General features: G+C 38.2%; 2 protein-coding genes across 6 annotated transcripts in view; both read right to left on the reverse strand.

Moving 5' to 3' along the window:
- Positions 1 to 346: 346 nt before the first annotated feature.
- atoh1a (atonal bHLH transcription factor 1a) lies at positions 347 to 2,668 on the reverse strand. Its single transcript, XM_055168901.2, has one exon. The coding sequence runs from the start codon at positions 1,880 to 1,882 to the stop codon at positions 986 to 988; it is 897 nt and encodes a 298-aa protein (XP_055024876.1). The 5' UTR covers positions 1,883 to 2,668; the 3' UTR covers positions 347 to 985.
- A 6,504-nt stretch (positions 2,669 to 9,172) lies between these two features.
- grid2 (glutamate receptor, ionotropic, delta 2) overlaps positions 9,173 to 18,406 on the reverse strand; it is a 485,524-nt gene continuing 476,290 nt past the window's right edge. For 2 of the 5 annotated variants that reach the window (XM_055168104.2, XM_055168105.2), the window contains exon 16: positions 9,173 to 11,458. In XM_055168104.2, coding sequence (XP_055024079.2) covers positions 11,030 to 11,458 — 429 coding nt within the window. In that variant the 3' untranslated portion in view covers positions 9,173 to 11,029. Of the gene's footprint in view, positions 11,459 to 13,963; positions 14,184 to 14,370; positions 14,451 to 18,406 lie in introns of those variants that run through there. The other 3 variants (XM_055168106.2, XR_008634267.2, XR_008634268.2) reach the window with 3 other exon arrangements.

The following is an 18,406-nucleotide window of genomic DNA, read 5'->3' on the forward strand; positions in this document are numbered from 1 at the left end:
TCGTTTTCATAAACGGTGTCTCTAAAGGTAATGAGGATATGTAGGCTAAGTATCATTTATTTATCATATTTCATAAAAATGCAATGCAGTAAAATTGCAGTTAGATTTTCGGTCATTTCACAAATCACAACAATAGCTTGTTTCACATTTCTACTTGTGATTTTAACCTAATTAATTGCAAATAATTAACATTAAACAGGGCGGTAACCTGTTCTGCTTACCAACAGGTTTTATCCAGTTATTGTTAAAAGAAGTTAATGTGTGAAAATATGATAATGAAAAATATAATGAAAACGAATTAACTTGGGGTAACAATAAATGTTTTAAATGAAGAAGTGAGACAAACTAGTGTTAAGTTTTCATTTTTATTTCTACAATGAAACAAAACATGTGCGAGTAGAAAAACTGCTCGTTTGCAATATAACACAAAAAAAGACAAGGCAAAGGGAAATAAATAGCTTACTTCAGCTACAGTCTCCTAGCAAAAGCCGAAAACAAAGTCTTTGCAATGAAAACCGATATTAAAAATCAACGAATGTACAAAATCTAATGGCTATATTAAATATAATCATCAAATTGGCATTACTTCTACACAAACACAAAATTTCCATAAAAAAATTCTCAAGCCTATGGCCCGTTATAAAGTGCACGTAAACTTTAGAAGTTGCAATTCTTACAGGGTTCAAAGCTATCATCAATCGTATCTATATGAAATAGGCCCATGACAATCACTTAGGAATAAACAGTGTCAAAATATTTTACGGAAGACAGTTTAATGCATGACATTTGAGCCCATGGCACTGCTGCTCGCGGCAGTTCACATGGCATAGGGGTCTAGTCAATGTCACGAAAAGGCAATTACTTCTATTGGCGTAAAGTTAAACAAAGTTCTGAAACCAATCAAATGGATAAATAAAGCAACCCATTACAATGGACATATTGGGCAAAGGCAACATTGACACGATTGATAGACAGTCTTGTGTCTCTAAAAAGAGCGGTGGTTGGGCAGTTTCAGTTCAGAGAGCTCGTCTTCGCTCTGCAACTCCATGTGCGTTTCGTCCGAGTCACTGAAGTGCGAGTGCGGGGAAAACTCTCCGTCGCTTCGGTTGGACCGCGGCGAGTCTTTGTTGCCCTCCGAACCGGATTTGCTGGTACCGGATGGAGACTGAATGTCCTGCGCCATAAAAGAGGCGAATGTTCCGTCCTCAAACTGATATGGTATACCCGACAGCTGAACGGGAAAACTTGATCCCGTACCTCTCCGACAGACGCCCGGCGATCCTCTGGGTGAGCGCTCCTCTTCAAAAACATTGGCAGACATCAGGTCGCAGTTTGGCGGGTCAGCTTTAGCACCGGGGCTCTGAAGCAAGTCTGACAGGGCGTTGATGTAGATCTGGGCCATCTGTAGGGTTTCATACTTGGAGAGCTTCTTGTCATTGTCGAAGGCTGGGATGACGCTGCGCAGCTCGTCAAACGCGTGGTTCAATCCGTGCATCCTCCGTCTCTCGCGTGCATTGGCAGCCATACGCCTCTGTTTCTGCACACCGTTGGTTGTTTTGCTGGATGGAGCCCGCTGTCGGCTCTCATCCGCTCCCTTAAGTCGACACACTTTGACAGGACTCTTGCTGCTCTTCCTGAAGTTTGAGGATGAGGACACGCCTTCCGCGCTCGAGCCGGGCGAGTGCAGCAGGTACTCGGCGTGTGCCGCGCAGGTGCCAGCCTGCACGGGAGCCAGCCAGGCGCGTGGGTCACTGCTGGCCATGAGTGCCAAAGCTGGTGGGTACTCGCGCTGCTCCCCCCGCCCCAAACTCGAATGCTGGACGTCGAGTTCGAGCACCTCCCTTGTATCCTTGTTTACGCCGTCCACGTTCATGCCATCCATTTTTTGGGGAAGGTTCGTGGCTATGGATATGACGACTGGATGACACCTGTTGCCCTGGCCTACAGTGGTGAAGAGGATTTCTTTACTGATGTCTCTGGGCGACCCGTCGGTTTTAAAAGCGGCACGCGCCGGGGAGCCCCCCTTCTCGAGCTGGTCGCGTGGCGCTTTGACCAATAAGAGCGCGCGGGGCAGGCGCGTGTAGACGACCAATAAGAAGTCGCAGTAAACCCGAGAGAGGTTATTATGGCCAAACTGTTTTTTATAATGTCGCGCTTCAAACCTGTTTAACTGGAGAATTAGCCTACTATCACAATGGGTCGTCCCACCGGACGCACACAGTAACTTAGTAGGGACAAAGTAAAGTTATGTGGCGTGCCTTCTTAAAACTTTACTTGAATGAAATCAGATAGTCTATGCTGTAAAGCGCAGCAAAATAAAAAAGGGCTTTTTAAATTATTTGCTAAAAATTCTTATTTATTGCTTAAATGTTATTAAATTATCAATATTTTAAATCTTCTTAAACAGTTTTGAATTTAGCTCAGTTTTATAAAAAATTTACACATTCAAACAGAAATTTTTTATTATTGTTTAACATAAGCATTTGCTGTCTTCGCGCATATTGTCGCGTACACTGAATAAAACACGCAACCTTTTATTCGATTACTTATTGTTAGAAGGCTATTATTTTAAAATACCTATTTGTTTTTATGGTTAAATGTGATACAAATAAAGACTACATAATAATTAAAATAAAATAAAAACATATTTATCATATTTATTTTTCGTTTAAGCTATTATTAAAAATCATTAATGAATAAAATAATAATTAGCCCATATATAATTGTATATAGATATATAATTTATTTTTTATATATTTAGATATAAGTATTGTATAATGTAATTGCTTATTAAGTGTAATAAATGAAACTTTATGCAACAGTTATGATAAACATGCTAACGAGCCATAATCATTCAGGTTATATTAGTCATTGTGGTGCAGTTAAACACATTCTTAAACAAAGAGTCTTAATACCAGATTGAGTTTCGTTTTCTTTTTGAACAAGTTCAAAACCTTTTGATCCGATTTAAGAAACGCCCTTTCAGCAAAAGAGCTTCCCAAAGATTAGAAACATGATCTGGAGGCGCGACAGTCCTTTACTGTCACGGGCTTAGGAAAGAAAGCAAGTGCAAAATAATAATAATACCAATAATAATAATAATAATAATAATAACAACAACAACAATTTTTATTTACACATATTATTATTAATATTAATTGATACCTTTGGTGTTGTTTGTTCGTTAAATTATTTATTACAAACACATTCAATAATCGTATATAAAATCCAATAAATTCATGTAATTAACGAATTTTCAATACGAAGCTAAGGCTTGTACAAATTTAGCTGAATATTAAGTTAAACTTTATTTTGTAACTGGTTACAGCGTCGACAGTGTGTAGACTGCAAATTTTACTTTTTCTGAATATAAAGTGAAACAGGTTGTATGTCCTGGTTAGCCACTCTAGCAAGACAACACAACGATGCACGAGACTTTTCGGGTTACTACCGAAAAATTGACATTCTGTCATCATTTACTCACCCTCAAGTTGTGGACCCCAATGACTTCCATAGTAGGAAAAAATAATACTATGGAAGCGAATGGTGCCCCAGATCTGTTTGGTTATTAACATTTTCATCAAAACATCTTCATTTGTATTCAGAAAAAAAATATTTTTTATAGGTTTGGAACAACTTTAGTGCGACTAAATGATGACAGAATGTCAATTTTTTCTGTGAACTGTCCTTTAAATTTCAATTTTCTGGCATTAAAAAGTTCACATCAATCTTATTACATTTATTCATGAATTCATAGAGTGCGGAGGCTTGCGGACTGGCGCCTGAGTTCACCCCAACTGGAGCCTCACCCAGGCGGCTTGTGTGTCTTGGAATAGGTCCTAAAGCAAACAACAGGTTGGGATTGCTGCCGTCGATTATTAAAGTGTCTCAGGGACAATAGGGACTCTATGTTCCATTCGACACGCCTGAAGAAGTCTTTGGAAAAAGCGCACAAAATGTGTCTAGATGGGGGCTTCCATCGCGATCGAGTCTGCATGCTGCTTTCTTCATTCCTGTCTCCTGGGAGACCCAGAGATATCGCCTTGATACAAGTTGATAGGATTTTTCAAACATGTACACGTTATTTCATGTTGTTAGAATAGTAACAACTACTATTAAAATAATAAAAAATATTATTTTTATTAATATTAATAATAATAATAATAATAATTAGAAATAAATGTACAGAAAATATATTTAATCTCAAAAGAAGTATTGTAATTTATTGTTTTTATTTATTTATTTACAAGAACTAAAATGAAGTGGGAAAGAATGTAATATTCTGGAATAAATGTTGACTATCTAGTTTATGAATAGTACACAAAATGTATTTAGGCTAAATCGATAGAACTACAGATCCACCAGTAACTAATCTGATGTTGTGCTTATCATCATGAAATCCTTAAATGCATAAGATCTCTGAAAGCCTAAACATCAAAACAGAACAGGTGTTCAATGTAGCATGCATCATTCCAGTTCTTCTAAAACGGCCGATGAGGCGACATCTAGTGGATATGTAATGCACTTACACTAGCAGTGGTATTGTAAAAAGTTAGGAAGGAATCAACAACATTATAAAAATAGCTTTTTGGGGTTCCCTTAAAACAGCAACCTTTAAGTGTAGGTATGATTGTGCCATATATTTAACATAGCGGAAAGTAGCTTATTTACTGATGCTCTGTCATCAGTGCAGATAGATTGTAAGATGTTAAATCCATATTGGTAGTGCAGGCAGCACTTCAACATAATGGTTGCGTAAACACGCCACCCTAATAGTCAAAATGTATATAACAAACTCATCTAAGAACTTGGCCTAAAATGTTCAGGGTCAGACATGTTCAGGGTCAGACTTGTGGCGTCTGGGGCTGACAAACTCCAAGCACTAGAGCATGACTGGAAATGCTGTGGTGCCATTCACTTTGACCTGTAGTGCATGAATTCTGGTTCACAGTCAATGGCCAGCCAAAAGTCAATAGTGGCTAACCTTTGACCACAGCGGTAACGCCCTCATTGTGTTCAAACCTACTCAATTCGTTTTGATGTGCTTATCCTGAGACTGAAAAGACAAAAGTTTTGAAGTTAACTGTTCAATATATACATGCCATATAGCCAGGGTTTGAACAGTAGTGAGGTGCAGGGCTGTTAAGAGTTATAACTGCAAGAAAAAAGTGCACTAAAACACATAAACTTAGTAAATGTAGTATTATGCGCACTAATGTTGTAGTTAAAAAAATTGTCTTTAGTACTTAAGATATACTTAAAAACATCTAAGTGTACTTACCTGTGCTATTTTGAGACACTATTTATTTTATCTATTGAAGTATTACTGGCATTGTACTTTTTGGATACACACTCTGTTTATATGTTTTGGTGGTGGGCATTGTTATTAAATCACAATTTGTTAATACTTTACTGTTGACTTAGGGTGGAGCATTATATTAATCATTTTAATAAGCATTATTAGGCAATATACAGAAAACAAGAACTTTGTTTAGTGTTCTTATGATTGTTTTTAGCATGACTTTGTGAAATGCTAACTCCAAACTGAATGAAATGTAGCCTTCTTTATACCAAATATTTACATATCTGTCACATTTCATTTAAACCCAATTGTTCTTTGTGCCTGTGCTATTTTAGTGTAAAAACGTTTCTTACACACATAATCATGATGATTATTGTGTGTGTCTTACCTGAATATAGTATTATGTCAGCAATTACCTGTCCACGCTGAAAGATGTGCTATACGGTTTAGGTACTGGTCATCCCCTGTTGCCAGATATTAGTACAAAAAAGGCCATAAAGAAAGAAATAATTTTAGACTTTTACTTTCAGAAATAAATCAAAGACATCGCTAACACTAACCTGCACATTCTCACTTTATACATTCCCCAAAGTGTCACATTAATTGGTAAAACATAAAACACTACATTTAAAGAGGATTTTTCACAATGGGATCTGGCAACTGCGAATGCTGCACTCGCGGTTGTATTTTATGTATTTTCCGTCATTTTATGCTAAACTTTTACACACATATACATACATACATACATACATACATACATACATTCATACATACATACATACATACATACATACATACATACATACATACATACATACATACATACATACATACATACATATATATATATATACAGTATATATATATAAATCAGTTTTGACCACTTACTGAAATGTTAACTATGATCTTAAAGATAATTTAATGTAAATTTGTAAAATGCTTGAAATTACTTTTGTAGACTTATACTGAAATATATGACTTCTATATTCTTTAAAATTCATCCTAAGGGTAAACTTCAAGAAGCTTCTTGATAAAATGACATACGTTTTTGCGATTTTTGCAAAGGGTGAATGCACTTCAGATGATAAAATATAAGTTTTGATTTATTTGATTTATTTTGGATGCTTTTAGTCACCAACATACATTGTAAAAATATGCAGCATTTTTGTCAAATCAACATATAGCCTAATTTATGTTACTTGACTTAAAAATTAAGTTAAACAATTTCAACTTGATTTTACAAGTTATGTCAACTTTTCACAAGCCAAAACGAGTAAATGTTCCAAAACTTTTGATTGGTAATGTATAGGTTACACACACACACACACACACACACACACACACACACACACACACACACACACACACACACACACACACACACACACACGCACACGCACACACATTCTTTGTTGAATCAACTCAGATTTACAAGTCCAATCAACTTACTTTTATTTAGAGATGAGTTAAGTTGCTACAACTTATAAAATAAGGTTGACTCATCTGTAGTTATAACTGCATCTTTAGTCAAGATAAACAATAGTAAATTATATAATTACTTGTAAATCTAAGTTGATTTAACAAACATATTTAAGGCAGCAAAGAAGTTTTTTTACAGTATATATATATATATATATATATATATATATATATATATATATATATATATATATATATATATATATTAGGGGTGGAACAATACATGTATTCGTTTCGAACCGAATCGGTACAGGGGTCACGGTTCGGTGCATGAATTTAAACGGAGAATACACGGTATGAAAATAAAAAAAACTTGCGTGCAAAATAATTAATGTAATGCGGAACTACTGTTAGATCCGCGGGTTCTTTATGGACAGCTAATCTGTTGCCCCGCTTTAGCTCTGAAGCTCTGATTGGCGCCGATGCATCCGAGCTCCGCCTATGTATGCGCTCTATCAGAGACCGTCTACATTCTGGCACTCTGCAGTTTTTTGTCAGGTTGACGGTCCAGTGAGTGAAATAGCAGCGACAGCGAGTATGGCAAATGGTGGTGAGGATCCGCCGGCCCCTTTAAGATCGCAAGTTTGGCAAAACTTCAGTTTTCCAGTCAGTTACAATAGTACAGGCGAGAGAGTGGTGGAAAAGACGAGGACTTTGCATCGGCGTTGTTCAGCAATTGTTAGGTATGTAAGTGGAAATACATCTAATCACGGCTCTCAAGTCACACGCATTCACCTTGACAAACACGCATTTCAGTCAGTTCAAATGCCACACTTTGTATTTCTCACGCTGAGAAGTAGGAGATAAATTGTCCTGCTATATACAACAGGCATACGCAGGGCAGTTCTGTCGAGTTCAGCTGCTTTCAGTTTTTTAAGTGTGCTAAACTTTACGCAGCGCCATCAGCGTCAGAGTACCGCGAGAAATCTTGCCGAGGAGGCTGATTTCAAATCGCTCTCGCGTTACTCTGACGTCATCCACTTGTCGTTTCTTGCAGCGCCTCGTGAAGTCGTACACACCTATTAATTCATCCTACAAGCCTATTTTTTGTTCTTTAGTACATTAATATGAAATAAGGCCAAAAATGTAATTTAAAAATGTATTTAGGTAACACTTGTAATACATTTGAACCCCTATTTGTATGAAAGATGAGTACAAGATTACTTAAAGTGGTATATATTTTTGAAATACGATATATATACTATATGGATATTCGGTTATATATATATATATATATATATTTAAGCAATATCGCTCGAGTAGGAGTGTGATATAGCTCTATATCACCACGGCTGTGATTAGGCCAGAGGCACGAGGCCGTAGGCCGAGTGCCGGAGGCAATCACAGCCGTTATGATATAGAGCTATATCACACGACTCCGAGAGCGATATTGCTTTTATACAACAGTTCGACGGCACACGTTTGAAAAACGAAAACTAGAAAACAACAACGGAGTTATTTTAAAAGCCTCCTTGTCTGAGAACTACTTCTTCCGCCACGGATTTGAGAGCGGCCAGAATGACAGGAAACACCTTCGGCTGCTTTGAATCTCATAACAACTCAATGGACGGAAAAGCCGTTTCTTTATATTACCGTTTCTTGGTCAGAAGGTGTAGTTTTAAGAGTAGTTCAGTCGAGAATGTATATGTTTTATATTTAAATCTGCAGTCGATTAGTAAAGATAGCGCCTGTTTGAACGTTTGCTTAGTGAGATTCGGTACGAATGAGAACCAAAGCATGAGCGGACGTCAGTGTTCACTCGCCCCGCTGACCACCGCCCTCTCTAGGCTAAATCTCTGACAGGGATTCCCTGGCTCTAATGTCGGCCTTGTTTGTTTTTGATCGTCAAAATGAGATCAAATCAGCAATATTTGGTGTCATGATCAAACTATTACTTGTTTTTTATTCATATTTAGTGTCTTTTGTGTTGTTATTGTTTTGGCGCGAGGTAAAAGTGAATAAAACTATACTTGTATAATGTTACTATTGCGTTCCCATTTACTCTTAACGCGATACGAGCACTCGATTATTATTAAACTTCGTTCTTGTCAGTACTATATAAAACTGTTTTTATAAGTGTCAGAGAGATGTTTTTGCATGCTGTTTATAAATATATCAGTGGCGATATCTCATAACTTGTTTTAATAGTCACGTCACGATAAAATAAATGATCAATGTCCACATTTAAAAGCTGCGGTGCTTACCTGCAGTTCCACGGTGTTTTCGCGTTCTGATAAGAGACATAGCTCCAGAAAATGAGTGTTTACAATATATATATATATATATATATATATATAGCTTTTTTTCCAGATAAATACAGTATGTTGAAGAAATGTTTAAAAATGTTATAATACAGGATTATAACAGAAATACAGAAAACACAACAGAAACCACTGTAGAAAACATGTTTATTAGACAAATTATACACAGAAAGCTTTGCCACTTGTAACAGAGGCCTCAGTTTGTTCCATTTGAATAATATGCAACACATACAACAAAATAGGCCTATATTAAATACTGTACATTATACTCAGTTGTGAAGTATGAAGCCATGAAGTAATCCTGTACAATTTTATGTATGAAATTAAAAACGTTACAGGCATAGCAGGTTTTGCATGCTTCTTTTACGGAAAAGAAACCTTGCCTCCTTTCTGATGAGCTAAAAAATTAAAACGCAATGACATAACATTCAAATAATAATATGCCTTACCGTCAGACAGACTGCGGAGAACTTCATGTAATGTGATAAGTGGCTAACTGAGCTCTACGGGCTCAGATATTATACTCCATATTTTATTTAATCCCAAAAAATTATCTGCATGTAAAATATACATTTAAATGTCTCTTCATTATTCTAAATAAAAATCTTTAAACCGATACTAAATAAAAATTGCTCTATAGTCTTTCAGTAATCATATCTTAAGTAAATTACATCTAGAATGTTTGCATCAAAACACTGCTGCTGTTCCCTACACACAACATTTGCGAATTAGTCAGAGGATAACAAACTGAAAGCTCATTCTAAACGACTAACATTAGTAAATATTAATACACTTTATGTTAGTGAAAAGATTTGTTTGTTTTTTGTCCTCAAAATCTCAATATATATATTTTTTAAAACTCTTACCACACCTGGATGGCCTCATTTAAACAATTAGCACTTTAAAAAAAAGTTAGATAAATATTACCCCTTAACATTTACGAAATGAAATAGAAAGATATTTCAAATAACCTCTCAAAAGTGACCGCCGCAGAAGCTTTTTCCGATGGCGTAGTAATTCTCGCACTTGAAAAGTAAGAAAAAAGCCTCGTCTCCCAAGGCTTGTGTAAGGATTTCATTTAAAAACTCTTTCGCTCTTTGATCTGCAAAACCTATGATGCACAGCCGCAAGCTGGTGGCATATACAATGAAGCTATTCTACACAATGTTCTTGTCCTGGAGTACAGCTACAGTGATGATTTCAATCATGTAAATCAACGTAAGATGACGGCACTGAAGCAACTAATAATAAAAAAGAAATTTAAAACTACAGACAGCTTTGAGCATTTTTTGTTAAAACTCTGACCAGACACATTCCACTCATTAAAGATTTGTTATACTTAAAGTCAGAAAGAGACATTTAGTAGAATTTGATTGATTCCCCCCACCTGTATAACTTTTTTATTTTCTTTTTAAAGTCCAGTCAGTCTTTTCCACAGAGTGCCATTTAGATCTCATCTTCAAGGAGATGGCGGAGAGGATGAGAGGCCCTTCGAAACAGTCACATGCTGTGGGACCTGGTGCAGAAGAGAAAATCCACGGTCGGGTATAGCCGCTCTCTCTGAGGCTTTGCTGTCATCTTTAACACTCTGGATAGACAGAGTATTGTACATTAACCAGCACTGAAGCAAGATTCGGTCGAGTTATTGCAGCCTGTGGAACACTCGGCATAGTTTGTTTGTTTAAAAACAAAACAGTAAACATCCCAAAGTCGCAATATCTGATGCAGTTGTTTTTTTTGCTCTGCCCACAAAAGAGCTTTAAAATTGAATGTGGCAAAAACTGATTTTGTTCACAGCGGACAAATCCCAACAACGACAAAGACAAAATGATCATTTTAATCCATCCCCATCGAGTCGGTGAGTTCAGGCAGGACTAGCGTATCCTTCACTCCACTGCCAAAACCAAGAAAAAACGACAACCAAAAACGAACATTTGTATTTACATTGATTCCTTTTTTGATCTCGCTGGCCCAGGACCCGTGCAGTTTATATGGAGGTGCCCCTGTCCGGGTCATTGCCATAGCTGAAGCTGGGGGCCGGGGTGGGCTGATACGGGATGCTGGACATTGTCTTGACAGGGCTGCGGAAGAAGCCGCCATTGGGGGCCCGCTGTCGGAAGGGCCCCCCAGTCCGGTGGTCCTGCACGGCCCCAAAGGCGAAGCCGGCTGCCGCTTTGGCGGACAGGCTGCGGCTAAGAGTCTGGATCTGCTCGGGGATGAAAGTGGTGGTGGTGATGTGCGTGTTACGGAAGTCGCTGATCTGCTCCAAGGCCTGCCGGGCGGCCGGGAGGGAGTCCATGTCCAGGGGCGTCAGGTCGATGGAGGAGGTTGAGAATTGTTTGTGGGGGCTCTCATCCTCCGTGCACAAGCTGTTAACCCGGTGATGAAGGTGTTCCAGGTCAATCTCCTTATCGTCCTAAAAGAGGGAAGAGAGGGACGTGGAGGAGGGAGGATAAGAAGAAGAGGAGGAGCGAAGGTTGTTACAGGATCAGAGGAGAAAAGAGGTGTAAAGTGAGGAGAAGAAGGTGCGCAATCGTAAGAAAAGATAAAGAGCAGGATGGGTTAGTAAAGCAGGGCGGCCGTGGGAGAGCGTGAGGTGGTTAACAGTAAAACGGGGTGAAGCAATGATAGGAAAAAATAGGAAATAAAAGGATGTTGAATTTACAGGGAGTGAGCACATGGATATTCGGTTTTGGTTGGTGATGGAGATAAAGCAACAGAGAGGTTGGGGAATGGTTGAAGTGAGGTGGAGGGCCAGATGATTTTTTTTAGTGTATGTACAATGATAGGAAAAGAAGAGGAAAGATACAAAAAGGAAACAGACTGAGCTACGGCAATAAAAACATCCTTCTTAACTATTGCTGTCCTTGGACTTATCTTATGAGATCTATGAATTTATGTACTTCAATGTACATGTCACAGACACATGGATATGCATTACCTAAAATATCAAATGTGCACATCCTACTGAAAAGACCAGTGTGAACCAGCATCAATTTTCATCATGCTGTATGCTGAAAAAACAAACATGGTCTTGCTGGTTAAACTAATTAAAGGGACACTCCACTCTTCTTGAAAATACGCTTATTTTCCAGCTCCCCCAGAGTTAAACCCTCGATTTAAAGCGTTTTGGAATCCATTCAGCCAATCTGGCGCTACCAATTGTAGCATAGCTTAGCATAATCCATTGAATCTGATTAGACCATTAGCATCCGCTCAAAAATAACCAAAGAGTTTCTATATTTTTCCTATTTAAAACTTAACTCTTCTGTAGTGCCCGAAAATAGTCCCGTACTATTAAAAGTTACCAAGGGGACTATTTTCGGGCACTGCGTTATATCATTGCGCCTGCTGCACCTATGGTACGGCAACAAAGTTCTTGATTATTACTCTGGAATGAAAGTATAGTTCCTAGTATATCTGCCTAGAAAATCGCAACTTTAAATTTTTCATCGGTCTTAGTACATGATGTAACTACAGAAGAATCAAGTTTTAAATAGTACAAATATTGAAACTCTTTGGATATTTTTGAGAGCGTTGCTAATGGTCCAATCAGATTCAATGAATCATGCCAAGCTATGCTAAAAGTGTCAGCGCCAGACCCATAGATCATCTGAATGAATACCAAAATGGTAAAAATCAAATGTTTAACTCCAGGGGAGCTGGAAAATGAGGCCACCTTCAAAAAAAGTGGAGTGTCCCTTTAAGACACCAGCATTCAAAACACACATTTCTTTTCAGTAGGAGGTATGTACACACTCTAAAAATGGCTGGGTTCATTTTGACCTATAATGGGTAAATATTGGACAGATCACACCTCTGGGTTAAAATGGATCCAATGCCAGGTTGTTTTAACCCAACTGCTGGGTTATTATACCCCATGGTTGCATAACAACAACCCCACATTGGGTATTTTCTAACCCAGCATGTGTTCCGTCCAATACTTACCCACTATGGGCCAAAAACAACCCAGCCAGTTTTTCAAGTGCAGTCTACAACACCTTTCCACTTTCAAGCCATATGAAACCGCTTAACAAAACTAACAAAACAGAAGCATATGTTCTATAATGTGTGTAATTGTAAGATAAGTGCTAAGTTGTGCATTTTTCAGATTGCTTTAAAACACTCACAGACTGACGTGGGTTGATATTGCGGCTGCAGCGAATATAAGGGCGTCGCATTTGTGGGCAGCGTAAAAGCACTTCATTCCAGCCACCGCCATCAGGCAGCACAGCCCTGAGTTAAGAGGGATGGGGGGACATCTGACTGGGGCGGGAGGGGGCTGCGTGGATTTGTACGGTAAGCATCTGTCCAACCACCAAATTGGAGTAGGGCAGGGAAACAGAAGTGAAGGAAAAGGGATTGTGGGAGGGCTGTTACATAAGAGGACCTTTATGCTGTTTTGGGAACCTTAAATGGGGCTAGTGCGTACAAACAGTGGGCTGAAAATTGTTCGGCTGACTTTACGAAATATTTCATCGTGTTTTGTAGATAACAAACACAGGTTTCTTTCTAAGGTCAATGCAAAATCTTGTATCAACACTATTGTTTTGTAGTGAATGGTGGATGTGAATACTGAATTAGGCATTAGGTTTTGCAAATGCCAGCTTGCTGTAAGCAAAGTCTTTGCATACAGACCATTCTACTTTAGGCCAAATGTATGCATTTTGATGCCCAGATCTCCATGAAATTCTTATTAAAACGAGCATCTGTATTTAAAATAGCCAATAATTGATTGCATATGTCTCAAGCTTTCTGGAAATAACATTAATAATGAAGTTCCCTTTAGTAGTACTTAAAGTCTAACAGTCCCCCTGTGGATTCCTTCTCAGTTCGCCAATGCCTACGGCAGGCAATTCAATTGAATCTACCTAAAATTTACAACGCCGCAATGGGTGCCAGGGTTGATTTCTTAACCTACATGGACTCGAGGCTTCAGAGGGTGGAAAGAACGTAGCTCAGTGCTGGCAGAAGACAGTTCGAGACGGAATGGCGAAAGTGTGCCTCAGTTTGGAGTCGAGGGGCGTGGCACAGCATGCAGGTGACAGGTGATTGGAGGAAGGCCTTAGCGTGAGCATGATGTCGCTCTGTGGCTCATGACATGGCTCATCTTGCCTCACAGACGGTCCGTCTGCTTGCGTCTGTGCGCATGCGTGAGCACGTACAGGAAAGGACAGAGGCGTGGACGAACGGATGACGCAGGCAAATGAGAGGATGGGAGAGAGATTGTTTTCAGAGAGGTGGGGGAATGAGTAGAGAAAGACAATAAACAAACAATCAGCACATAGACGTCGTTTTGGCGTTTTTAATGTCCAAGGAGCCAGATACCTGGAAGTGTGAGATGATAAAAATGGCATTTTGCATTTCTCTCCCACGCCCGCTTTAACCCCTCAACACAGAGTACTTATCTATAAAACAAAATAAGTAGTTTCAGGCTTTGACAGCAGAATAACATGATTGGTTTTCTTGTCTGAAAGAAATCAAACATTTTCTGAGGTCAGAGAAATGACTGATTGACACAGAGACCTGTTTGGGGTTCGGCGGTCTCGGAGTCGCCGGGCACCATGACGTCCAGGCTTTCAAACACCCATTACAGCAGCAATAAAGCCACAATATCAATAAAATGTGTTTTTTTTTCGACTAAGCTTGAGAAATGGCACCCTTCAGTGGTTTATAGATTGATAAACATTTGGGAGTTTGAAGGCAGACATCATACTGGGGCCTCGAAGCATCAAGACGCCGCGGGACTCCAGACAGGCACAATATCAATGACACAGCAGACATCTGAGGTGAAGAACTTTCCATCGTTTTGTTTTTCAGACATGATTAAGACACAAAGTTCGGCAAGTGAAATGGATTATTCACACATCAAACCACCGCTTCTCTGGACCTCGGACCGCCTGCTCATCATCTCCGGTTTGGCATGTGGGGCGCAATAAAAACCATTTGAATGTAAGATTTGCCACCGTGTTGGAACACATTTTGATGAGCTGTCATATCAAATCATTTCAGACCAATTGCAACACCACAGGAGGAGCTGTGACGGCGAGATCACAGAGAAACAGAGATAGGAAACAAACAAACAAACTAACATCATGGATACGTGTTAGTATTTGTATGTGTGTGTGTGAGTGTGTGTCAGACACAAAGACACAAGCACAAAATCATTCAACTGTTCTGCCAGGTGTCTAAAGATATCACAGAGAATAGAGGAAGCAGTCAGGAAGAATTAGGAATGCACGAAGACATTGGGACAGATCAACCAGAAAGTTGCATCATGCTGAAAGACGGTTTTAGAAAGTGTCAAAATGGATTTTAGGTGTGAAAATGCAAAAACGAACACTTGCAATAACAATTTTTCATTTTTAAAATCAGTATTGTGGTCTTGTTTTCCTGTACTGTAAAAATGTTAGGTTGTTTCAATCTATGGTTAGGTAAAATAGAGACAAATCCAACTGTTGAGTTAACCTTTAAAACAACCATGGGAAGAAACAACCTATAGCAATTTTTAGTGTATATACATAATCTGAACACTCAATAAAGCTGTAATCCATAACTTTTGACTCTTTATCGCCTTCTCTGTTTTGCAGTACTTATCTCTACATTTGTTGAGAAACAATTGACCTATGGCTAAGCCACACCCCTAAACGCAATGAGCCAATCACAGTGTGCATAGCTAACCCAATACACTCTCTGCTTCCACATCCATTGAAATGCATTGCAGTAAGTCAGTTTTCATTAGTTTTTATGTTTTTTTTTCTTGTCATTTTAAGTTTAAAATGGTCAAACGGTGTGCATGGGGTACATGCAACTCCGAAACTGTCCCGAGAGGCTGGGCGATGTTGTGTATTTTTTACCATTTTCCAAGACACATCACAACCAAGATAAGTGTCTTTTCTGGATTAAAGGGACAATAAATAGGATTTACCCCCATCTAGTGGTAAAATTGTATTTTGCATTCAAATGAACAGTGCTCTCTAGCGCCTCGCTTTTCCAAATGCGTGTTGCAACTACGGTAGCCGTTATGTACTCACTGATCTCCTTGTCTGTTGCAGCAGGTTCACGTGATCTGAATAAAAAAGCATTGTGGAAACGCGTTGGTAGGCTAGTGCTTTTTGTCCCTCTCTGCTATTACAGTTTATCAATACGGCGGAACGACATGGAAGCCTCCTTGGACTTACCCGTTCAATTAAGTAAGTAAGCTTACAAAGAAAAGTCAGATCGCTGGCAGAGGTCATTTGACACCAACAAGGACATATTTATGAATAAAGACATTTATTTTGATTAATAAAACCCTACTTACTGTCCCTTTAAGTTATGCGGTAGACCACAACAACTAAAATCAACAACGTATTTGAACGGTATCTTTAAAATCTCTAACATTACATTAGCCTAACATTAGAAAACGTTAACATTAGCTTCTAGTTGTGTTGTACATCATGTCACTTAGTTTAATTAATGTATCTGTAAATAACCAAGATAACAAATGTTATTTATAATAGCAATGTTGTGCTGAATGATTCATGTTAATACTGTAGCACCAAACAAACGAAGAGGTACTCTTGGTAAAGATGGTAAAAAGTCTTGTCCTGGAAACGTATGCAACTTAGACAGGTGCATATTGAATTTGATCATGATGGCAACGAGATGCGGTTTATCGCGTTTACCTGTGAAGCTTTTCATCGACTTTCTCAACAATAAAATGATTAATATAACCCTCCAATGCATAGTAAAGGCCCTTTTGGTGACTTCAAGATGATATATAGTTTTTCTGTCTCCTGTTAAATGTCTCCTCCTGTGACAGCTGCCATAGCGCCTGTCACCGAATGTTGATTGTTTGTCCGAGTGAGTAGAGGGGGCGTGGCTTAAACATATGTCTATTGATATTTCCGGCAATCATTCATTCTTGTATTCAAAAACTGTTTTGAACACTGATTGTTTATGTTCTTGCTTAATAACTGATTTAAAATGTTTTAAATACGACCAGTAATTTCCATAAGATTTGTTAAGTATTAATCTTTATGTATGCAGATTATTTTACCAACCCAATAATTTTTTTTTGCTTGTTGTCTTTTAATATTATTTCATTTAAAATTATATTATTTTATTTTATTTTATATAATTTTGTGTTCTTTTCTTATATAATTTAGCTTTAGACTGTCAGATTCGTTTACATGTTTTCAGCTAAAAACAAGACGCACATACTAATTGAGAAAATGTTGTTTTGCAGTGAAGACACAAATGTGAAAAATCTGCTACACTGCTAACTAAAGAGCTTTAATTACAGAACCCAAACACTTCCGACATGAGGGTGACACGTGCTAATGTTTTCCCCTGTCTGCTCAGGTCGCTTTGGGCATTAACACTTTTCGCACAGTAAAGCATGTGTGTAAAATCTACACTTATCACTGTGTGTGTATGTGTGTGTGTGTGTGTGTGTGTGTGTGTAAATAGCTGTGCAAAGCTCTGCCAAGTTTCAAGTCTGACGGAAGCGTCTGGAAGACTGCTCCGAGGAATGAGAACAGCTCAGCATGATCCGACCACTGGGGCAGAAAGGAGCGGGGCTCAAGTGTGACTGCCAAAGCGCTCCAATCCTCAGAGAAAATCATCTCTGTATTTAAACTACACTAATTAATAGGTAAATTTGCTTATATCAAATATCATATCATAATAGAAAAATATAACATTTTATTTATTGTATACTTTTTATATAAAAATATAAAAATAATGAATTTTATGGAAAAAAAAAACAATGCTTGTTATCGTGATAAGTCATCATAAGCCAGTTTTTGTGGTTAAAAGATGCACAAATCACATCACATGGTTTCATGAGTGGATGGCTTGTGATAGGCTATGATTTAAAACATTAATGCCTAATATTTTCATTTTTCATGTCTCCGTTTCTGTACATCAGTGAATGTTAGTTTATCATTCTCACTGTCTGATTTAAAGCACAAATTCTGCTACAAGTTAACATCCAACTAGTAATTTCATTTCTTTACTAAAGTTTTTTTTTGCCAAAGCCTATTTAACATTTATGCTTTTGGCAGCAAATTATCCAAAGCAACTTGAACAGTGCCAAGGTTGTCAAGTTGCCATGTATTGTTTTTTCACCAGGCTGAAGATAAAAGGATTTTGTTGATCTTAAGGCATGACTGTTTATGATTATTTTTGTATAGTGATATTTCAGTAAATAAATGTTTGTAAAACAGTTTTGGTGTTTGGGCTAGGGCCATTGAGCTAGTTGTAAACGGGCATTGAGCTGGTTTTATTTAGGGTTGCAAAATTCTGGGACTTTTGAAAACTTTCCATGAAAATTACACTGGAATATATGGTAATTGTGGTACACGGATGAAGATGAGTC

This window comes from Misgurnus anguillicaudatus, chromosome 5 (genome assembly GCF_027580225.2).
Source record: "Misgurnus anguillicaudatus chromosome 5, ASM2758022v2, whole genome shotgun sequence".
Lineage (NCBI taxonomy): Eukaryota > Metazoa > Chordata > Actinopteri > Cypriniformes > Cobitidae > Misgurnus > Misgurnus anguillicaudatus.

What these genes read in the sequence shown, in the direction of transcription:
- atoh1a (XM_055168901.2), bottom strand. Translation starts at nt 1,882, where the DNA reads ATGGATGGCATGAACGTGGACGGCGTAAACAAGGATACAAGGGAGGTG.